This window comes from Canis lupus, chromosome 36 (genome assembly GCF_011100685.1).
Source record: "Canis lupus familiaris isolate Mischka breed German Shepherd chromosome 36, alternate assembly UU_Cfam_GSD_1.0, whole genome shotgun sequence".
NCBI lineage: Eukaryota > Metazoa > Chordata > Mammalia > Carnivora > Canidae > Canis > Canis lupus.
The window spans coordinates 7,053,913-7,078,795 of record NC_049257.1 but is presented as its reverse complement, the minus strand read 5'-3'; the positions used below and the strand labels follow the sequence as shown (position 1 = coordinate 7,078,795).

The following is a 24,883-nucleotide window of genomic DNA, read 5'->3' as shown; positions in this document are numbered from 1 at the left end:
AAAAACCTTTCAGACTGTTCTAAGATTAACAAAGAGAACAAAAGCTTTATAGAAGGCTACTACAAATGCTCTCAATAAGGAAGCATTTCATGAAGTAAGACAATTAAATAACTGTCCCAATACACAACACTTTGATCACAAACTGTCTGATTTTGAAACTCTGGGTAAACTAAATATCAACTTCAATTTTAAGTTAAAAAAAGAGATTGTATAGGATTAGCAACTCAGAGAGCCTGGTTTATATAGCTTATTCTTCAACAATTCTCTGCTATGTTTTCTTGTAACTAGGTTACAAACCCTGCCCTCCTCTTGTCCTGGCCCCATCAAGATTTACCTAGACCTGCAATGTGACAGATCAGATTATCAATTTAATTATCTACTATTTAGTTACAGTGCTACCACCAATTTGTCAGCATGCCAAATGGTACCAATTTCTCAGCATACTAAATGGTAAGGGATGACATTTTTATTTTATGATCTTGTGTTTTTGTTCTGATTAACTTACTTAGCCTCTGAGCTTTGTTTTTTTTTCTTTCTGAAATGAAAATGATTTTTGCCTGAAGGGCTGAAGGAAATGGCATGTATAAATTATCTAGTACATAATAAGCTCTTTGCAAACGTTAGTTCCTTTCCTTTAATAATGAGCAAGATATATAATATCTGTTACGATAACATGTAGTGTATGCATCCATTAACTAAAGCCCTAATTACCGCTGAACATGGACGATATGTCACCAGACTTACCACACAAATTCCCAATGCTCTAAATCAGTTTTCTCAGTCTTTCTTCTAGTTCATTGTAACCCAGGACTCAGAAGTTTCTTTTTGAGAAAGCACTGTGGTACCTCCATTGAATCAAAAGCATTCTGTCAAGCAAAAAAACTAAAAACTCTGGTTGTTCAAGGTTTATAAAGAGAAAAAATAGTAAAAAATAATTAAGGAACAATTAATGGCTGTTAAAAATTACAAAAGCAGCACATTGTTGAGAAAATGCAAAAAAACAACAAAATCACTACCACAACAAAACCCCACATATGTACAAGGTAAAAAGTCTTTTCCTTTTACTGTGACTTCCATTCCTCCTCAGAGTTAACTACTGACACTTTGGTATGCACTCTTGCAGAACTTCTGCACATGTATATACGTATCTTACTTTTTTAAAAACCGTGAACTGTTCTGCAACTAAAAAAAACAATACAATCATCATATGATCATTTCACTGAATACTTACTATGCACCAAAATCAGAGAGCTCTATTTTATTTCATTTTAGTTCTTTAGTCTTCTACATAGATTATTTCCCACATTTTACAGGCGAGAAAACTGAGGCACAAAGCCGTACAAACTAACCCACCCAAAGTTTTTCAGGAAGCAGTGAGGCTGGGATTCGAATCCAAGTTTGACTAACCACTGAAGCCCAGGTCTCTAACCACTATGGCACATCACCTAAGTATATCCAATTCTACCAAGATCCTCTTTTTTTTTTTTCTTTTTTCGATCCTCTTTTTTCCATATATTCTCCCCTTGAACAATCTCATCCGAAGTGGAGGTTATATACCAGACTCTCAAATTACATATTCAAAATTGATGATCTCTTCCCTCCAATTTCCCTTTCTCCCTACTCCTTCCCACCCCAGTTCCCTGCACAATCAGGTCCTTTGCACTCCTTCTCTGTACATGGTACCACTATCTATCTATACAGATATCCACTACCTATTATCTAGAAGGCTATTAACAACCATTGACATCTACTTGTTCTACAGTCAATCTGTTACCAAGTGTCAATTTTAATCTTGAATTTCTTTCAAATTTATTCACTTTCTTATCCCCAGTGTAAGCCACCACCATTCAAGCCATCACAGCCTTAATAAACTACTGCAGTAGCTTCATTGCTCTCCCTAAATGTATCAGCCAATCCATCATTTAAACTGAAGCCATTATGTTTTGCAGAATGCATATGTAATCACAATACCCATTCGGTCCTCCCACTCTTCCCCCATAAATACCTTATAGGGTTTCCTACTGTTTTCAAAATACAGAACCCAAAATCCTCCATATAGCCTCTAAAGATCCTACACAGTCTTGCCCCTGATTCTTCTCATTGTCGTATTTTCCTTAAACTTTCAATTCTCTGATATCAGTAAGTCTTTATAACAAAAGTCCTTATACCTGGAAAGCACCAATCCTGCCCTTTCAAAAATCACTTCATAAAGACTATCTTCTTTATCTCCTAGCTTAGGTCAAGTCCCTAACAGATGTTCTAACAGCAGTTTACTTTTCTTCCTAATACTTATCAGAGTTTGAAAATTTACATTTATGAGATTACTTGTTTAGTCTCTGCTTTACTAGATGTGCCACCATTCCATGAAGCAGGGACATACATGCTTATAATTGTGGACTCAGCACTTGATACAATGTACTGAGTAGGTGCTCACAATATCTTTGAATGAACATAATTTAAACATTCCCAATTATTAACAGATCTTCTTGAACTTGTATCTTAGCATACCTGTCTAAAAATTTTGATAGGACATATTTCTGGAAATAAAAACCTGGAACAAAGGATGCAAATATTTTAAATTTTGATAGGTAGAAAATAAGTCTATGGCAATGTACTGACAATGTACAATAGAAAAAATAAAACTTCCATCAGAAATGGCCAGAACCACCTTTATTCTAATACTAGTAGCTTCTGTATAAAAATACAAGCATCAACTGCTCCATTTCCATGGACACCTACACAGAGATTTTGGGGAACAAAGGAAAAAAAGAATATTAAAAAAACAAAGCCCTTCCCATTTTAAGTCAAAATAAAGGCATTTTAAAATATAGTAATACCTATAATAAAGGTATTTTATGCCTTCATACACACCTAGAAAACATATTCTAAAGCTTTTAGAGGTAACATAAACTTGACATTTTAACATTTCAGATGGGTCAAGACTAACTCTAGGATAAAGCAGTCTGACAATACAATCTTTAATGGCTTAACATTTGTCAGGAAAATGTAAAATGTAATTTATGACAAAAAGTGCATGGCCAAATTTAGTCTTATTTGAGGAGTTCATCTTAGACTCATTTGTTAGTCAGTAAGGCTCTTTACTTAGCAAATGAGCTGGCTTTAAATATTCTGTATCCTTCACTTTTCTTAGCAGTACAAAGAAAGGAAATTTTCTTTGTAAGCACCTGAACTATCTTACAATTAAGAGATTTCTACCTTTTTATACAAGACATTGTTGATTTTCCACTTTAACCAAAAACTGGCAAGAAGAGACAAATATGTTTTATTCCGCATCTTTTTTTTTTTTAAGTTTATTTATTTTGAGAGACAGTGAGAGCATGATCAGAGGGAGAGGTTGATAGAGAATCTCTAGCATACTACATGCTGAGTGTGGAGCCCGACACGGGGCTTGATCTCAGAACACTGAGATCATGACCTGATGAGCCTAAACCAACAGCTGGCTGCTTAACCGAATAAGCCACCCAGGTATCCCTCCATGTATGTCTCAACAAAGGAGATTTATATTTTCTTTTTACATAATGCAAAGATCTTGGGAAAAGCAGATTAGCTGTAGGATGTTTTCTGAAACTTATTTATAAATATGGTAATCTGATTTTAAATCACAATCAACTTTAAAATTTTCAAATGTTTCAACTGTTTTACTACTGATTCTTCTCTTGGCAAGATGATCAAAGAAACAATAGAGGATACCTAAGTCTTTATGAAATATATTTGCTTTTTTCTACAGAACAGTAGCAGAAATGGGTAAGAAGCAACTTGGTATAAGCAATAAAACTGATTAAATATTTAAGTCTACATAATGGGCTTGTGTGACATTTGGAACTCTCCAGCAACATGAGCCTAGTCAGTCAAGAGATGTGGCAAAGACTGCTAATTATTCCCCCACATACATTTTTGTTTTTTTCTTTTAGTAATATAGGCTTTTACCTGGGCACATGGTCATCCAGTAGAGGATATATTTACCAGCCATATGTCTAAGTTCTGTTCACAGCAGGTCAACAGAAGTGACCTATACAAATTTTGGACTGCCTTATTAAAAGAAAGCTGTCTGCTCTTCAATGCTTCTCTGTTCTCACTGGCAGGGAAATGTTAACAAGTAGAACAGCCACTGTGATTCCAGACAGGGAAACCATATTTTAAGGATGGTAGAACTGCCTTACTATCCCTGGCTACGCATCTCTGGACTGCTGCATGAGAGGATAAACTTCTATTTATTTATAAACGTCTTATTTAAGCACAGTACTTCTTGGTCTCTTGTTAACAATAGTTTATCCTGTACAGTGACTAATTCAAGGACCAAGCCAACTCTACCACTGTTCTATATAAGAGTTTCTTCTTTTATTCTGTAAGTGTATCCAAAAGCTGTCCATGTCAGGGGCTACTGTGTTTAAAACATCCCTCTACTTTGGAAAAACCAGAAGGCCTCTTAGTATGGGTACATATGCATGCTTACACAAGGCAACAAACAGAACAAGCGATCATCAGATTGTGAGCCCTTTAAAGTGCATGCTCTATGTTTTAATTATCTTTGAATCCCTAGCATTTATTAACTGGCATATCATAAATTGTAGTATGAATGAAAGAAATATTAGTAACTAGCATTATACTCCGGCCTCTTTTCATAAGACATGTATAAATCACAAAAGTAAGGATTCATCCAAGAAAAGAGGAGCTCAAATTAGGTTATTCATAGTAATGGGAAGAACAGTTTGAATACCTACAATGGGCTGTGATTTAGCCAGGTTAGTAAAACAAGTCTGGATTCAGGTAACCCTAGTTTCAGTATACATTCTGCCACTTAGGCTAAAAAAACTTATTTCTGAGTCTCAGTTTTCTCATTTGAAAATGGGCTACCTATGTCTACTTTGCCAGGCTAGGAGGATTTACATATAAACTATGTGATACTTGTAAAATACATTCATTCAATGAATATTAATTTTTCTTTCTTTTTTATGATGTAATAAATTTAAGGACTGAATGAGAAGAGGATGCAACTGGTTCGGCATTATTTGGGGTTATGTGACATTTTAGTATAGTCTAGAATAAAGGCTATACTGGAAGGAAAAGCTAAATATAGTTGTGTTCTAAAAATGAGAGATTCTAATACAATTTAATGGCATGGTGGCAAGAGTACCTCGGTATAACAATGCTAAAACTATTTTAGGGCCAGAGTTAAATAAATATACTTGACGGTCAACAGTAGGACACTAGTTAATAGAATGAGGAATCACTCTTTGAAATTTAAGTAAGGCAATTTAGGATAAATAAAGGTATTATAATTCTACACAGCAGTTTCTAAATCTCACTCTTTTGAAATGATACAGAGAAAAAAATCAGTGGTCTGGGCATCTAGTTTAATATACCTTCCAAGTAGCAATGAGATACATTTGGGTATAGAGCTCAGAGGGCAGATATGGAGTAGGGGGATAAGTTTAGTAGTCATTGTCATAGTTATCTGAAATTATAGGAGAAAATAAGAAGTGAAGAAAATCTTGAAAAACTAATAATACTGTCCTGGTAGTAGAGAATAAACCCACAAACAGATTAAGGAAGAGGGACTCAACAAGAAATGAGAAAAATCGGATGCTATCTGGAATGTTAAAAAAAAAAAGTTTTAAGGAAGAGGCAGTGCAAGAGCTATAGTCAGCCATTAAATGGAATGCGGTAGCTCTATTATGTATGAATCTGAAAGACTACTGATGATTTTAGATTTAAAAAGTTATAGACATAATATTTACTGTCAGGTAGATTTTGTGTCAAATTAACAGTTCCATTAGCTTTAGTATTTATTAGATACGTGGTTGTGGGCAAGTTATTTCACCTCTCTATACTTCCTTTTCCTCATCTGAAAAAAGAAAATACTTCCTCACAAGATTTGTATAATGATTAAATCAAATGACTGTATAAAGCACTTGGTAAACATAAACTTTGATAAATCTTAGTGATGATGATGGTGAAGATAAAGACATTTAAAAGAATATATTTATTAGAGAGAGAGAGAATGTGTGCATGCATGTGCACACGCAGCAGGGGAGGGACCGAGGGGGAGGAAAAGTCTGAAGCAGATTCCCTGGCTGAGTGTGGAGCCAGAAGTGGGGCGTGATCTCATGACCCTGAGATCATGACCGAAGCCAAAACCAAGAGACCAATGCTTAATTGACAGCAGCACCCACACCCCAAAGTTAGACATTTTTGAAAATCTTAACCTTTTTCAGATTAGCACCATTCTATTTTTCAAAAAGCATGATTCACATATTCTGGAAGAATATGTTTCAAAGTACTAACAATGCTTACCCCTGTGGAGTAAGGGAGAAGACAATCACTTTATATTCTGTATATCTTGAATTACTGCATTTTTTCAATAAGCATGCGCTGCTTTTGTAATTTCAGCCGTAATACTTAAAAAGAAAATCACTTACCTACCCTTATTTGACTTTTTCCCCTCATTAATTTCTAATACACTTAGATACCTTTGCTTGACAGGATGCTCTTAAATGGATGTAGCTCAATGACTTCCTAGAGAGGAGTCTTTTTTTTTAAAGATGTTATTTATTTGAGAGCGAGAGAGAGAGCGCACGTGTGCGCCTCCACGAGCACAAGCAGGGGATAGGGGTAGAGGGAAAAGGAGAAGTGGACTTCCCACTAAGCAGGGAGCCCGACGTGGTACTCGATCCCAGGACCCGAGGATCATGACCTCACCCAAAGGCAGATGCTTAACTGATTGAGTTACCAGGTGCCCTAAAGAGGAGTCTTAAATTGTACTTTTTTACATAAAGACTAAGAGAAGAACTGGCTTTGGGTACCTGGGTGGCTCAGTGGTTGAGAGCCTGCCTTTAGCTCAGGTTGTGATCCTGTGGTCCCGGGATCAAGCCCTGCATTAGGCTCCCGGTGAGGAACCTGCTTCTCCCTCTGCCTATGTCTCTGCCTCTCTTTGTGCGTCTCTCATGAATAAATAGATAAAAAAAAGAACTGGCTTGGAGTATGGACAACTAAGTGGTAAAAGGCTTGTGAGTTTGTATAAACAGATGAACAGCAATAAAACACAGCTAGTAAGAGAATCCAGGTTATACTGATTCTTTTCTTTTTGCAACACTAACTCTCCATTCCCTTTCCTCAGCCTCTAGGAACCACCCTACTACTTGTCTCTATGATCTGACTACTCTTAAGTACCTCATATAAGTAGAATCATACGTGTCTTTTTGTGACTGGCTTATTTCACTTAGTACAATATCTTCAAGGCTCATCTGTGCTGTACTGTGTCAGAATTTATTTATTTTTTATGTGTCAGAATTTAAATTCCACTGTATGTATATACTGCATTTTGTTTAACTATTTATCCATCCATGGACATCTGGTTGCTTTTGTCTTCTATTATAAATAAGGCTGCTATAAACATGGATATACAAAGATTTCTTCAAGTCCCTGCTTTCAATTATTGGGGTATATACATAGAAGTGGAAGTGCTGAGTCATATGATAATACTGTTTATTTTTTTGAGGAAATACCATACGTTTCCCACAGTGGCTATACCATTTTACATTCCCATCAGCAATGTACAAGAATTCTAACTTCTCCATATCTTTGCCAATGCAATGGGTATGAACTTGCATCTCATGTGGTTTTGATTTGCATTTCCCTAATGGCTAATAATGCTGAGGATCACTTTATGTGCTTACAGGTCATTTGTGTAACTTTTTGGAGAATGTCTATTTGCTCCCTTTGCCCATTTTTTATTTAGTTTTTTTTTTTGCTGTTGTTGAGCTGCAGAGTTTCTTTATATATTCTAGATGTCAATCCCTTATCAAATGTATACTTTGCAAATACTTTCTCACATTCCTTGGGTTGCCTTTTTACTGCTAGTACTATCCTTTGATAAACAAGTTTTAATTTTGTTGAAGTCCATATTGCCTAATTTTTTTGTTGCCTGATCTTTTGGTGTCTTATTCAAGAAATCACTGCCAAATCCAATGTCAAACTTGATAAGTTTTAATTTTGTTGAAGTCCAAATTGCCTAATTTTTTTTGTTGCCTGATCTTTTGGTGTCTTATTCAAGAAATCACTGCCAAATCCAATGTCAACTTTCTCCCTATGATTTCTTCTAAGTGTTTTATAGTATTAGCTCTTGCATTTAGGTTCTGGTTTAAGTTAGTTTTTGTATATGGTGAAATGTAAATTCAATCCATGAACATGGAATTTTCTACCATATGTTGATGTCTTCTTTATTTTTTTCAGCCATGTTTTGTAATTTTCAGTATATACATCTGTCACCTACTTGGGTAAGTTCATTTCTTAGTACATTATTTATTTTGATGATATTGCAAATGGAATTTTAATTTCCTTTTCAGATTGTTTAATGTTAATGTACAGAAATGCTACTAATTTTTATGTTGATTTTGTATCCTACAATTTTGCTGAATTTATTAGTTCTAACAGTGTTTCTTGGAGGAATCCTTAGGGTTTTCTATATATAAAATTAAGTTATCTGCAAACAGGGATCATTTTACTTCTTTTCCAATTTGGATACTGTTTTGGTTGTTTTTTTTTTTTTTTTTTTTTTTTTTTTTTACCTAATTGCTCTGGGTAGGATTTCCAGTAGTATGTTAAAAGTGGTAAAAGTGGGCATCCTGTCTTATTCCTGATCTTAAAAACCTTCAGTCTTTCACTATAAAGTATGATGTTAGTTGTGGGGTTTTCATAAATGGCCTTTATTATGTTGAAATACTTCCTTCTATTCCTGGTTTGTTGAGTGTTTTATTTTTTAGATTTTATTTATTTATTCATGAGAGACACAGGCAGAGGGAGAAGCAGGCTCCATGCAAGGAGCCAGACGTGTGACTCGATCCCAGGTCTCCAGGATCACAATCTGGGCTGACGGTGGCGCTAAACCGCTGAGCCACCTGGGCTGCCCTGTTGAGTGTTTTTAAAAGTTTTAAAAGGGTGTTGAATTTTGTCAGCTGCTTCTTCTGCATCAATTGAAATGATTGCGTGGTTTTCCCCATCTTCATTCTGTTCAAGTGGTGTACTACGTTGACTGATTTTGTACGTTGAATCATTTTTGCATTGCAGGAACAAACCTCACTCAATAATCCTTTTAATATGCTGTTGATTTGGTTTCCTAGTATTTTGTTGAGGATTTTTGCATCGATAGAAGTATTAGTCTGCAGTTTTCTCGCAATGTCTTTGTATGGCTTTGGTATGAGGGTAATGCTGGCCTCATAAGAGTACATTAAGAAATGTTCCACCCTGTTCAATTTTTGGAAGAGTATAAGAAGAACTGGTGTTAATTCCCCTTTGAATATTTGGCAGAATTCACCATGAAGCCACTAGGTACTAGGCATTCTTCGTTGGGAACTTTTTAAACTCTTGTTAATCTCTACCATTTCCTTCTTTCTGCTAGCTTTAGGTTTAGTTTGTGCTCTCTTATCTAGTTTCCTAAGGTGTAAAGTTAGGTTACTGATTTGAGATCTTTCTTCTTTTTAGGTTAAGTATTTACAGTTAAAGATCTCCCTCTTGGCATTGTTTTCACTGCATCCCATAAGTTTTGGTATGCTGTTTTCATTTTCATTTGTCTCAAGACATTTTCCAATTATCCTTGTGATTTCTTCTTTGACCCACTAGCTGTTTAAGACTGTGCTATTTAATTTCTACATATTTTTAATTTCCTAGTTTTCCTTGTTGTTGATTTCTAGTTTCATTTTATTGTAATTAGAAAAGGTATTTTGTATGATTCCAATCTTTTAACAATTATTAAGTCATTTTTAATGGCCTAACATATGGGCTAGCCTGGAAACTGTTCCATATGAACTTGAGAAAAATGTGAACTGCTGTTGTTGGGTGGGATGTTAGTTCCAACTGATCCTACGATGTTGTTCAAGACCTCGTTTTCCTTACTGATCATCTAATCTGGTTGTTCTATCTCTTACTGAAAATGTTGAAAGTATGGAGTCTTTTTTTTTTTTAAAGTAGGCTCTATTCCCAGCGTGGAGCTCAATGCAGGGCTTGAACTTATATCCATGAGATCAAGACCTGAGCTGGGACTAAGAGTTGGATGCTCAACTGACTGAGCCACCCAGGTGCCCCAGGGTACTGAAGTCTTTCTTCTTTTAATATTGTCAATGTTTGCATCATATATTTTGAAGTTTTGATGTTATAATTATTATATCTGCTTGGCAAACTAGTAATTTTTTCATTATATAATGTCCTTTATCTCTGTAAAAATCTTTGATACAAAGTCTGTTTTGTTGGCTATCAACAGACACCCTTGCTCTCTTTTGGTTACCATTTCATGGAATCTTTTCCCACTCTTTTATTTTCAACTTATGCATGTGCTTAAATCTAAAGTGAGGCTTGTAGACAACACGTAGTGTAATTCTGTTTTTTATCCATTCTGCTAACCTATGTCTTTTGATTAGAGTTTGATTCATTTACACTTAAAGTAATTACCAATAGAAGTACTTACTTTTGCCATTTTGTTATTTGTTTTCTGTATATCTTAATAGTTTTTTATTCTTCATTTCTTCCATTGCTGCCTTCCCTCTGTGTTTAGTTGATTTTTTGTAGTGATCCATTTTGATTCTCTTCTCCTTTCCTTTTGTGCATACTTTGTAGATATTTTCTTTGAGGTTACCACTGAGACTACATACAACATCCTGAAGTTATGACAATACCTTAAATGGATACCAACCTAACTTCAATTGTATATAAAACTCTCCAATTTTGTAGCTCTGCCTCTCTACTTTGTTACTGATGTCACAAATTGTACCTTTATATATTGTGTACTCATTATTATAAAGATTTATTTATTTGAGAAACAGCACAAGCAAACGCATACAAATGGGGCGAGGGATAGAAGGAGAAACAGACTCCCTGCTGAGCAGGGACACGTCCCCCTCCATGAGGGGCTCAATCCAGGGACTCTGGGATCATGACCTGAGCCAAAGGCTAACTCTTAACTGACCAAGCCACCCAGGTGCCCCCATTATAGATTTAAAGTAATTTTCCTATACATTTGTCTTTTAAATCCTGTAGAAAATAAAGTGGAGTTACAAACCAAAATTACAATAATACCAATTTTTACATTTATCTATATATTTACCTTTACAAAAAACTTTATATTTTCATATGGCTCCAAGTTACTATCCAGGTCTAGTGGTAATGAACTCCTTCCACTTTTGTTTGGGAAAATCTTAATTTCTTCCTCATTTAAGGACAGTTTTACCAGACATATAGAATTTCTGGTTAACAGGTTTTTTTCTTAGAGCCCTTAAAAATATCATCCCATGAGCACTGGATGTTATACTGTATGTTGGCAAATCGAACTTCAGTAAAAACAAAAACGAAACGAAAAAAAAATCATCCCATTGCCTTCTAGCCTGCAAGGTCTCTGCTGAGAAATCCACTCACAGTCTTACAGGGGGCTCCCTTGTACATGATAATTCCCTTTAATGGAAGGCTCTTTGGATTTATCCTACATAGAATTTGTTGAGCTTCTTAGACTTTTTTTTTTTTTTTTATATCCACCATGTTGTTCCCCAGATTTGGGGAAATTATTTCTTCAAATAATCTTTTTTTCTTATTTCTTTAATTTCTCTTCATCTTCTCCTATAATGTGTATATTGCTCCACTTGATAGTATCCCATAAATCTTTTAGACTCTGCTCACTTTTCTTACTTCCTTTTCTTTTTGCTCCTCAGAATCTATTATTTCAAACGACTTGTCTTTGAATTATAGATTTTTTTTCTCCTGCCTGTTCAAGTCTGCCTGCCCCAGAACTCCTCTAATAAAATTTTCAATTCATTTATTGTATTTTTGAACTCCAGAATTTGTTTCACTACCATTGAGAATGCTGCCATTCCCAACTCTGAGCTCCAAGTCAAGTGAGACAGCAAACAGTCCCTTGGATAGACCACAGAAAGGTCAGGATATTTCAAACAAGTTCCACCCTGCTACTTTCTTCCGGAGGGAGAGAACCAGGAATTTGGGCTAGTTCATCCCAACTGCACCACAGCACATTGGGCAGGGAGTGGGTCAAGGGCAAGGAGAAATGCCATGTAATTTCCTATAGTTTTGAATATGACTTTTTCTCGACTAGGTGTCTGCCTGGTTGCTGAATTATCACTGATTTCCAGAGCTCCTATAAAATTATTTCAATCAATCTGAACAAGGGTCTGCCACTTCCTAGTTTGCCACCTCACTGATGTCACTCACTAGACCAATTCTTTAAGGGTGTTAGGAAGGACAGGTAGGCTCAACTGACAGCACAGCTCTTAGGGCCTTTTTGCCATCAGAATGACAGGCAACTTCTCCAAAGTTGTCTTCTTGCTTCTCTTCTTCTCTTGCTCTATTCTCTTTCTTGTTGGTACTTTCTTCTCCTATCACTCCAAATATCTCTATGAAGAGGATTCTCAAATTGGTATTTCCAACTGGTACCATACCTTAAAGATTCCATTTCAATTGCCCGATCATCATCCCCTGATTAATCTTACATGTGAAGTCAAAATATCCAAATCAACCAAATAATAATTTCCTTTACCAAAATTACCATTCAGAGCCTTTGCTCTAATTTTCATACTGTAAGTTTGAGAACTTAATATCTATCCTATTACTAAAGATTCTCAATGAAGAATATTTAGCTTGTTTTACTTCAAAGTTCAATTTCATTTCTGAGAGTAGTTAGATTGGAACAAACCAGTGATTTAGACTTGGCATATCTGATTCTATAATTCAAAAAAAAATGTTCCATAAAATAAAATCCCAAAAGATACAAGTCTTCTCCCTATAATATTTAAGAAAAAGGTTAATATAAAAACACATAATGAATGAGAGCAAAGTATAAAACTATGTCAGAACTCCTATTTCATCATGCTACAGAGAATTTGTAAAGGCCAATAAACTTGAATTTCAGAAAGGCTGGTATCTTGCTTTAAAATGGGAATTATTGGGATCCCTGGTGGGGCTCAGTGGTTTGGCACCTGCCTTTGGCCTGGGGCATGATCCTGGAGTCCCAGGATTGAGTCCCGCGTTGGGCTCCCTGTACAGAGCCTGCTTCTCCCTCTGCCTGTGTCTCTGCCTTTTTCTGTGTCTCTCATGAATAAATAAATAAAATCTTAAAAAAAAATAAAATGGGAATTATTATGTTGTCTTCTGAGGATACAGATGTCTCTAGTCCCCTCATATGAAGCTGTCTACATCAAACCACAGGGGTTGGGCAATGGACTGAATAAGAAGTGGGAGAACAAGAAGATAAGTACTATCTCACCACATCATTGCTACTTCTGAACCATTAGCTCTTTAAATTTAAGCAAGAGGCCATCCACAAGGCATTCAATTATACCAGTCTCTCCTGGAAACTGTTTAATCTTACAACACACTAGTTATTCTCTCATATTCAAGAATTTTGGCTCTTCCTTTCACACAGTCTCCAGATGCTCCTAATCTTGTCACTTTAGGTGGTGACACCTAATCTGAGTTTAATTTCTCAATCCCATTCTGGCTACCCATTGACACATTATGAAGACAGAGATCTTAAACATCAATTCAAAAACTCATTAGTAATAGTTTACTACTAATAAACCTCTCACATTCTTTTACTCCTGTATCTGTTCTCTCACTTTATGGAGACTTCAGACATAAACCCTCTTTTTGTTCTTAGTCTATTAGACTCCCAGATTAACTTTTTTCTGATGTTAGTTTGTATCTCAAAGCACATAACTTCAATTGCTTTTGTACCCACTTTCTAACCACCTAACCATTCTTCTATTTTTAACTCTGCAATCTCCTAATCCTGGATTTGGCTATTTGCTCATTTCACTTCTGTACCAAGAAATCTGCTGGGAAAAAAAAGAACAACAAACATGGATTGATACTACCAAAAATTCATGGTAAATGCTGATGCAGTATTTTTCTTCTTATTTCTTAACCGAAGCTATTTCAATTCTTTACTACCACTTTCAGAATATCCTAAAATCACTTCAATCAGATGACCTCACCTTGTATTTCAATGAAAAAAAAAAAAAGCCTTTTACATTATAACTTTCTATTTTTTATTGAATAAATTGGACATGTAACATTATGTAAGTTCAACATTTATATATTGTAATATGATTGCCCTTGTAGCAATATTTATCACATTATATAATTCTAATTCATTATTATTGTCCATATTCATTATACTGTGCATTAGATCTCTATGGCTTATTCACTACTCTCAATGAGTTTACATCCTTAAACAGCAATAATTCTTATCCCCAACTCCTAACCCCTGGTAACCACCATTTTACTGTTTTTAATAGGTTTGACTTTAGATTCCACATATAAAAGATACATGAGAACTCTATCTTCCTGCCACCACCATTTCCTATCTGCAAACTTATCTTTGTGTATATCTGTTTTTTTTTTTTCTTGTTCCTTCCAGTTCTCAGGGGAACAGGTGTTTCTCCTCGTTTCATAGTCAATTCTTTAGCCTAGTTTTTTGAATCTCCAATGACCAACTGATGGGCCTTACTTCCTTCCTCTTATCGTTCAAATATTCTTGTTCAAATACACTTGAACTTGGAAATGATATTTTATTCAAGACTATAATTAAAGGCTTCGAGATCCATACAGGCAACCGTCCATTGGACAATTTCACCTGCATGTCCCACAGGTAACTAAACCTGGTAACTAAAACCTAATTACATATCTTATTTTCCCCCATCTATAAATCTGCATCTTCTTCTCTACTGTTCCTTTAAGTCATCAGCACCACCATCAATCCAGTCTTCTATTCTAGATACCTTGGTATCATCCCAGAGTCTATGTTATCACACTCAGAGTGGCTTGTATCCAGGTTCCACTTGCCTTCCATTCTATTTCCTAAATAAATTTCCTAAATAAGTATCTTCCCTAATTCATCCCTAAATGCATAAGTTCTCATGTTGACTGCTTGAAATGATTGTCATTTTTTTTATACTGAAGTATAATTTATATTATACTGAACATGGGTCCACTTATATGCAGATTTTTTCCAATAAATACAGTACATTACTATACATAATTTTTCTTATAATTTTAATAAAATTTCTTCTCTAGCTTACTTTATAAGAATACAATATATAATACATATGACATACAAAATATGTATTACTTGCTTATGTTATTTGTAAAGCTTCCAGTCAACAGTAGGCTATTAGTAGTTATATTTTTGGAAAATGAAAAGTTACATGCAAATCTCTCACTACGTGAAGGGTCAGCACCAGGTTATTAGCCCCTGCACTGTTCAAGGGTCAACTGTGTGTGTGTATATACATACATACATATATATACATATACACATATATATAAGTATAATATTTATTTATAATTATACCTTAATATAGATATATTAAAGTTCATAAAGTACACTTGATGATTGCCACTTATTTTTATGTTCCTGGCCTCTTAGAACATTGTTTATCATAACCATATGTGTTGAGCTGAATTCCACATTGCCCTCTATTCTATATCCCAACCTCAGGAAGACTTTTTTAAAGTATATATATATCATCCTTCAGTAAATTCTGATTGAATAAGAATACAGTATGAACTACATAGTCATATTTCTCATGACAGGGCCCTAATCTACCTTCACAGCTTCTTTTCCTGTATTGCTCTGATTACTGTTCTTGCTGGAACCATAGAGTCATCTTATTGTATATGGAATGTACCATATATTCACTCACTCTTGTGTTTTATTATATATACTGTTCCCCCTGCTAGCAGGATTCTTCTAAATTTAAGCATTGGGCTTGAGAGTGGGCTAACGACCTGATCCTCCAAGACTGATTTAGGTGCTTCTTTTTTTGTGCTTATTTGTTATCCTCCACAGATCTCCCTGTAGTGCTTAGTACACTGTGGTAGTAACTATTGATCTTACTTTTTATCTTCTTATCGAAAAGTTCCGTAAGGGCATTAACTATGTTTTGTTTCAGTATTTTCAGAACCTCATCAAGAACCCAGTATACAGTAGACATACATTGATTTTTCTTAAATAATTCAAGATATTTTGAGTTTTATATAAAAGAATATATAATATACATGTTCTCTTTTATTCTTGAGTACTTGATAAATATTAAAAAAAAAATTCCCTTTACCCTCCTTTGCATAATTGCTGATGTGAGCAAGGGCTTCTTGCATGGCAGTTAAAAGGTTAAATCTCAAGTTTTTGGTTGCTTACCACTGGCCAGTGCAGGCAGATGAAGCAGAGAAATTTCAACTTCTGTCTCAACCTAAGAATATCTCAATACTCCTCTTCCCTAATTCTGTTTCCGAATTTTTTTGTTTTTGTTTTTTAAAAAGTGATTATGTCTTATACCTGAACTGGAAAGGCAAATAAATCCAAATTCTAAACTTCAATAATTTTAGAAAACTCACTGTCATCGTTATGCTCCTGTTTCTCCTATGCATCCCTAAGGAAGACCTAGTTCATAAGTCTACCTATATAATTGGAAATATTCTTTTGTAATGATTTTTGAGAAATGCAGTGATGTACGTATAACATCCAGTTCTATAGATATGTCAAGGAGAATGAAGAGAACTGTGCAGTTCCTATATTTATGGAAGAAACTAAGAACTACATGGCTAGCATATTTCTTAGACTTCAGAATTTTAAAGCTAATAAAATCATTTTTCTTAAATTAGGTAACCAGTGTAAGATCTCCCACTTTCAACTGCCTGTTCAAACTACTGCTAGGTTGGCTGGCATCTGGGAACTTAACTTGTGAAAACATTTCCTAAGTGATAAAGTTGACTGTTGTGCCAAATTAATTAGACTGTATCTTGAAATTTATGGTGAAGACCTACTTTCTAAGAGTCTGAAATTTTGGTTGACATAGGTTATCTATGTGACCAGCTGTTAATAAAAACCCTAAATTCTTGAGTGTCCAATGAAGTTCCCTATATGTAGAAGGACTGCACATGCATTGATTGAGTTTTTGAAGCTGAAGGCAGGGTGTACTCTGCATACCGCCCCCGCAGGAGGGAAAGAGTATAGGAGGCCTGCATGTGGATCCCTTTAGAGTCTGCCTAATGTTTTACATTAAATGATTTGGCTGTGTATCTTTATCATGTCACTGTAATAAATCTTAGCTGTGAGCATTACTGTATGCTAAGTCCTGTGAGTCCCTCTAGATAACATACAGAACACAGACTATCACTACTAAATAGAGATAAGAAACAAGCATACAAATAGTCTATCATTATCATTTCACAAAAGTATGTGTTAGTAAAACTCTGCTCTATAATCCGACAGTATTAAAACATAGTGTGAGAATAAAGGACAGAATTTTGAATTGGATAAATTTAGCATCATAAAAAGTTCATTACATTCTTATTTTTCTCATTTTGCTGCAGACCAGTGAAGACCTAATCATGGACCAACAGACATTTGCCTGGGAACTACTAAATTTATGCCTAGGAAATATACCTTTCTTCTAATATACCCTTTTTAGAAACCAAAAATTAAAAATTACTTATGGAAGATAATGCTCTTTATGAACTCGTCACCTCAGGTCACAATGTTTTTTTGTTTTGTTTTGTTTTGTTTAAAAAAAAAAAATCTTAAATTCCATCTATTAATATAGATTTCTTGTGTTTCAGTTATACTTCTTCAAGAAAGCTTCTAATAATAAAATATTTTTCAGTTGCAAAAGATTCTCAAATTTCCATTTACCAAGATAAATAATAACTTTCAAAACCAAAACCATATACCTTTTGCTGTAGTTCTCTCACTGCAGAATCTCTATCCATACATGCCTGTCGAAATGCTTCATAAGCTTTATTGAGTTGCTCGCCAATATTTTTATCCATTCCTCTCTGTTCTGTAGCATCACTATAAAGGATGGAGTAAATGACAGGTCTGGAAAATAATCAGAACAATTTAGGTAGCTATTAAATGATATAAATCTCATTTCTAAAATGCATCTTAAAGACAGTTCCATACAGTTTATCATGAACATTATAGCACCAAGTACTGTAAAGGTTTAGAAAGGCATACAAGTCTCATTTAAAATCCTGATTAGAAATCTTAAGAAAACTTAACTTTTTCATTTTTAAATATTCTTTACTAATGTTCAAGGAGCAAGTGGGGTTCTGGTTCATAAAGATGCTACTTTGAAAACAGTAATCTAAAAATGCAACCTTAAAATGGAGAAATATAAAAGGCCACTTGTTATTAATACTTTATTATAGAAATGCACAAGATTAGCAACGTGGGAAGGGATTTCTTTTTACTAAACGGACAGTTATTCCCACTTACAAGGTGAATTCTTGCTATACTGAAATTAGAGCAAAATTAAATAGATAATAAATGTTTGTGGATGGAGTTCACACTGTTGTTATCGCAGAGCAATTAAAATGTGTGAAAATGCTCTTATTTTAGCACAAAATCTAGGGAGAGTTGCTGTTGGATTCTACATTAAAAAAGAAAAAACACATCCCTTCAGTCCTACCCACAATCCCTATTAGTTTTCCAACCTCCCTGCTGTTTCTGAACTACAGGTGATTTACTGAGTGGATGTAATTTGGTTTTATCATCTCAATTTGCATAACATTTCTAACCACATTCCTTGCCTCTGGGCAGAGGGTCATGTAATGACTCTGATTTTTCTGATCCAGCTGTAAAAGCCAAACCACAGGACTTTTCTCTTAATCTCCAGAAAGCCACAGAATAAAATTCTCTATCAGTCATAAGGGGCTTAGGGGTGTCAAATTATTTCACTTCTTTATGACTGGAAACCCTTCATAATCTCAGTCTCTAATCTTTCATCTGTCATTTTGGGCATACTATGATTTTTTAAAAATTTAAGTATTTTATATTAAAATATAATTCATGTAAAATTCACCATATTAAAGTGTACATTTCTGTGGCTTTTCATCCAATCATCACCATGATCTAATTCCAGAACATTTTTATCACTACATAATGAAACTTTTTTTTAATAAAATAATTTTTATTGGTGTTCAATTTACCAACATACAGAATAACACCCAGTGCTCATCCCGTCAAGTGTCCCCCTCAGTGCCCGTCACCCACTCACCCCCACCCCCTACCCTCCTCCCCTTCCACCACCCCTAGTTCGAATGAAACTACTTTTTAGCAGTTAGGCCCAATTTCCCTCTCCCATCAATCACTAATCTAACTATAGATTTGCCTATTTTGGACATTTCATATAAATGGAACCATACAATATATGGCCTTTGTGTCTGACTTTTTTCACATAGCATAAAATTTCTGAGGTTTATCCACGTTGTAGCATGTAACAGTACTTCACTGCTTTTTTTTTTTTTAATTTTCTTTTTTAATTTTTATTTATTTATGATAGTCACAGAGAGAGAGAGAGAGGCAGAGACATAGGCAGAGGGAGAAGCAGGCTCCATGCACTGGAAGCCCGATGTGGGATTCGATCCCAGGTCTCCAGGATCGCGCCCTGGGCCAAAGGCAGGCGCCAAACCGCTGCGCCACCCAGGGATCCCACTTCACTGCTTTTTAAGTCTAAGTAATATTCCATTGTATGGATATGCCACATTTTGCTTATCTATTCCTCAGTTAATGGACATTTGAATTTTTTTTTTAAAGATTTATTTATTCATGAGAGACAGAGAGACAGAGACAGAGACACAGGCAGAGGGAGAAGCAGGCTCCATGCAGGGAGCCTGATGTGGGACTTGATCCAGGGTCTCCAGAATCAGGCCCTGGACTGAAGGCGGCCGGGCTGCCCCTTGTTTAACTTGTTAAGGAATTGTCAAAGCTGCTTCCAAAGAATGTGTACTATTTTATATTTCCACTAGTAATGTGTAAGAGTCCCAATTTCTCTACATCTTCACTAACATTTGTCATTAAATTATATGCATCCTAGTGGGTGTGAAGCAGTACCTCATCACAGTTTTAATCTGTATTTCCCTAATGATGTTGAGCATTTTTCCAGTGCTATTGGTCATTTGTATATCTTTCTTAGAGAAATGTCTATCTAGTCAAATCCTTTGTCCACTTTTCAACTGGGTTGTCTTCATATTGTTGAGTTGTAAGAGTTCTTTATATATTCTGGAAACTAGAGCTTTATCAGATATATGTAATTTGCAAACTTTTCTCTCATTCAATCTATAGATTGTCTTTGTGTTTCCTTGATAGTGTCTTTTGACAAAGTTTTTAATTTTGATGTCTGATTTATCTATTTTTTCTTTTGTTGCTTTTTTCAATGTCCTATCTAAAAACTTGCTGCCTAATACAAGGTCATGCAGACATTCATCTAGGTTTCCTTTAAAGAATTTTATGCTTTTAGCTTTTACATTTGGATCTTTGATCCAGACTCAGTTAATCTACATACAGTATAAGGGAGGGGTCCAAACTCTTTCTGTGCCATGCAGCTATCCTGCTGCCCTAGCAGTAAAGGCTATTCTTTTTCCACCGAATAGCCTTAGCACTCTTATCTCAATCAGTTGACCATAAATTACAATGCTCTTTAAATATCTAGGTAATATTTCAATCCTATCAGCCAGTCTTTCATTTTAAGTACTAAATACATTCCTAAGTCCTTTTCAGGCTTCTAAAAACAATTTCAAGATTTTTATTATGGGGTTAGAGTGTTACAGCTTTCTGAAGAAATCAAAGAATGGTAATTTTTTTAGGCATTCCACTTAGAAGTTTGTTTCTACTGCTACCTCTGATAGATTAAAAAAAAAAAAAGATGAAATACTGTTAGGATACCTAACATTGCCGGATCTCTGATGTGCCATAGACACTACAGAAAAATAAATAGCATTAACTCAAAGTATCACTGTCCAGTGATTCATTTGGACACTACATCATTCAAAGGATTTAAGGCAGCACATAAAAATAAAAGTTAAGATTAAAAATAAGTAAAAAAAAAGCAGCTGTTGGGGCTATAATATAGTGTAAAATGCTAATGCAGAAATTAGAGGTTTACGTAACTATGTGGTTCAGTTACCTATCATGTCTTAAAAAGCTGTATATCATGACAAACTGTTAATATTTTAAAATCTGAGACAAACAAGAACCTTGAATTGGAAACTCATCCAGTTTCTTATTTTGTTCTATCACTGGATGATCCTGACCTTGGTTCAGGGTCGGTAAATCTTTCTGAACCCATTTCTTTCTCTCTAATACAAAAAAGATGTTTGGACTTGATTTCGAAGAAACTTCTTTGTTCTACAGTTCTTGAGTCAGTGAATCTAAAAATGGATGCCTGTTCCATCAAGAAGGTGCATTCTTGTTTTTTAAAATGTAAATGTAGTACTAAAAATAGCTGCATCATATGCAAGTAAATCATGCGGAGGCTTCACTTCGGGTCCTTGAATTAGATCACACAAATGTCACTAAGAAGAGTTACTGAGTAAATTCCACATGGATGCATCCTATTTCCTGAAATAAGAATGTACGCTGGAGAAATACGACTGAGGTCAATACAACTAAATAAATGATACATTTAATTTCTATCTCACAACCAAAAAGAGAATTGGGTGTTAGATCAGTGACACTGACCAGAGAAAAAGGAAACAGTCGCTGGGATTCAACTAATTAAATTGGACAGATTTCAAATATTAACACCCTGAACTTTAAAGCCACTTGTTCCTCTCCTTTTTTTTTTAAAGCATTTGTTAAGTGTAAAATTAATTTCACAATTTAAGACGCAGTCACATTTCAATTACATTTTAGTATGCCTGCTATAAAACCTGCCAGGCTCCAGGGAAATGGTTTTATTTATAGTAAACATGATCAAACCCAAATCTCATTGCCCAAACCCAGGAGATCCAAACTAAAGCAACCTTTGCCTTGGAAGCACTCTTCTCGTTATGGTTTCACAATTTAAGTGTATTTTTAGGAAAGCTTTCCATGGTAATTTCTTTATTTCTGGGTCTGATTTGCTGATTTCCTTCCACTTCATGAGGAAAAGATTAAGCCACTGATGCCCCAGAAGGTACCTAGGCAAGCAGAATGCAAAGCACCCCCACCCAGCCAGGGCAATTCCCCTAAAGTCAGGATAGTCCCTACCCACCCACATCTGTCCCTGTGACGGTAGTTCCCTTTATCCCCCTGGGTGGTTCCTTTGAGAAGGAAAATGAAGGACAGCAAGTTCCTGTTCTGCCTCCCAGGTCCAGTGCATGCCCACCCAGTAGGAAGCACCAAGAAACTCCCTGGGCAGCAGGCTGCTTCCTCTTTCATTAATCCCTTCGTTCACTAATGAAACTGTTCTAGGGTAGGAGAGGCAGCCTACACAAAGGAGATAATTTTATCTTCCCTTGGTAAAGTTTCCCAGCTCCAACAAAGGTTTGCCAACTGCTAGGGCCAAACACTGCCAAGTAGGAACAAAGCCTGTATTGAGCACCAGTGACATAGTGAGAACAAAACAGACAAGAAACCTATCCTCATAAAGGCTCTGTTAGCTGTAACTTAAAGTGTATATATATACATGTAACCCTGAGGTATCCAAAGGCTCTAGAAACGGGAGAGGAAAGTGGTCCCATCTTTTTTTGCGGCTTAGGAAAGGCTTTGAGAGGTACGTAACACTTGCACTGGGCTTCGAATTAAGGATAGGAGTGACTTCACCTATTCCTTTTATTTGATTATCAAATAGCAGTCATCCTTTCTAGAATGGGTTCTCAAGGACTATAAAGATGTTTTTCATGTTAGATAATATCCATTATTCATTTTTAAAAAGTGAGTTTAATAAGCATTTCTTTATGCATTGTTCAGCTTGATTTTTCTTCTTTTTAAGATTTGAGAGAGAGAGCATGCACATGCAGGGGAAAAGGGGGGGCAGAGAGAGAGAGAGAATCTCAAGCAGACTCCCTGAAGAGTGAGAAGCCCCACATGGGGCCTGATCTCAGGATCCTGAGATCATGACCTGAACGGTAATCAAGAGTCCGACACTTAAGCAACTGAACCACCTAGGTGTCCCTTGATTTCTCGGATCATACAATCTGCAAATCTGAGACAATTCTCCAGTATAACAATGATGGTTACTAACAGAAATGATTGATTAGGCTAGTGCTCTTCCCATAATGCTTGAAAAAAGTAGCAATGGGAATGAAATAAAGGAGAAGTCTGAATTTATCCTTTTTTAAAAGATGGATAGACCTCAACTTTCCTTTATTTTAAAATAAAGTGGCTAAATGATATAACCTCCTTCAACTTTATGATTATATAGCATTTGTAAAGAAATAGAGAGTATAGAAACTATTGTTTGGCAAATATGGTGATATACTTTTCCTCATATGATATCATAGATTTAAAAGAAGTAGTCATTTTGTTTTCTATTGTACTAGGCCTTGGTTACAAACCAGCTGATATGGCACTTAATTTCAAGATGGTGCGAAGCACAGAGTTAAGGGTCCTGGAATTAAAGAGAGGGTATGGAAATATGTGACATAAAAATACGTGAAATACCACTGTGAGGATGACAATTTAATAATATTTCTGCATGTCCTCCTAACACTTCACTAGATAGAAAAAAGGCTTTGGATTTAGATATCAGATCTGCAATTTTCTAGCCATTTGCTTAGCTTCTCTGAATATTAGTTTTCTTATGATATATAGTTTGCAGTGTCATGAAGATTAAATGAAACCATGTATGAAGTTTATATGCTATCTGTTCCTCAATATCTATTCTCTTCTCTAGTATTCCTGACTTTTAACTGGTATGGTCACATGACTATGTTCTGTTCCTTCTTTTCTTTCTCTTTCTCTCTCTCTAGCAAGTAAGTAAAACTTTGAAGAGGAGCTCTTCATTTTTTTCCCTTCCCCAGCTGGATGTGATGTTGTGGTGAGTCACCTAGAACACTATGGTGAGGACAACACTTCAGGGATGCAAGAACAAGAATGAAGGCGTCTAGCTCCTTGACACTGGGGGGTGCCAGGTCAGCCCTGAACATTTATACTTTAAATTGTAATATGTGAAAGAAATAAATTTCTGTCTTATTTAAGTCACTCTCTTAAGAGACAGGCTGAGTTGTTTACTAACTTGTACAAAAGTTAACACTGTTTCAGTGCTGAATGCATGGTATGTGCTCCTTTTTTCCATGGGAAAGAGACAAAGTCTTTGCCTTTTCTCTAATTAGAGCCTATAATTTAGTAAGGCAGACAAGCATGAAAATGATTAATTATACTAGCAGGCCAATTATAAATGTATAAAAGTATAATCATATTTTGGTAAGGGTCTGGGAAGCACAGGGGGAAGCATTTGTAGGAATCTGCCCAAACTGAAGATTTACTGCATATAAGTTTTACCTCAAAAGAAAAAAGAACTGTTAAGTAAAAGGTATAAACAGGGTAACAGCTCAAAAGGAAGAACAATTAGATGAGAGGGATTGTGAAAGGTTTCACAGAAGGTCTGACACTTAAACTAGGCATATAAAAATATGAGGATTTCAATAGAGAATGAGAGGGAGAAAAGAATATTTATTCCCTCTGAAAGAGCAGAGGCATTGAGAAGTCACCTAGTATTGTGCATTTATGGACTGGAAGTATTTTTTATTTATGGAAGTCTAAGATGTGTACAGAGAGGACAGATAGATGAGGGTGTTAAGACAGAACAGTCAGAGCCACCATGTATGATTATGCTACACTACGAAAAGCCTAGAAGGGTACCATTCATGCAGACCGTAATTGAAATCGATCCCCCCCACCCCAGACTCAAAGAGTGTACCAAGTGCATAAACTATATGCAGCAGACCCTGAATGCTACTCTAATAAATTTAGACTTTAACTAGACATTAAGAAGTAATGGAGGATTTCTGGGGTGCCTGGGTGGCTCAGCTGGTTAAACATCTGATTCTTGACCTTGGCTCAGGTCATGATCTCAGGGTTCTGGGATTGAGCCCTACATAGGGC

The 24,883-nt window shown here is 35.5% G+C and overlaps 1 protein-coding gene across 7 annotated transcripts in view; it reads right to left on the bottom strand.

Moving 5' to 3' along the window:
* The window catches only part of TANK (TRAF family member associated NFKB activator), a 94,311-nt gene that overhangs the window by 39,357 nt on the left and 30,071 nt on the right, over positions 1-24,883 (bottom strand). For all 7 annotated transcript variants that reach the window (XR_005384597.1, XM_038584648.1, XM_038584649.1 and 4 more), the window contains one exon: positions 17,746-17,893. Coding sequence is in view for 6 of the 7 variants with exons in the window: in XM_038584646.1 (XP_038440574.1) it covers positions 17,746-17,893 (148 nt within the window). In the remaining variant the exon portion in view is untranslated. The remainder of the gene's footprint in view (positions 1-17,745; positions 17,894-24,883) is intronic.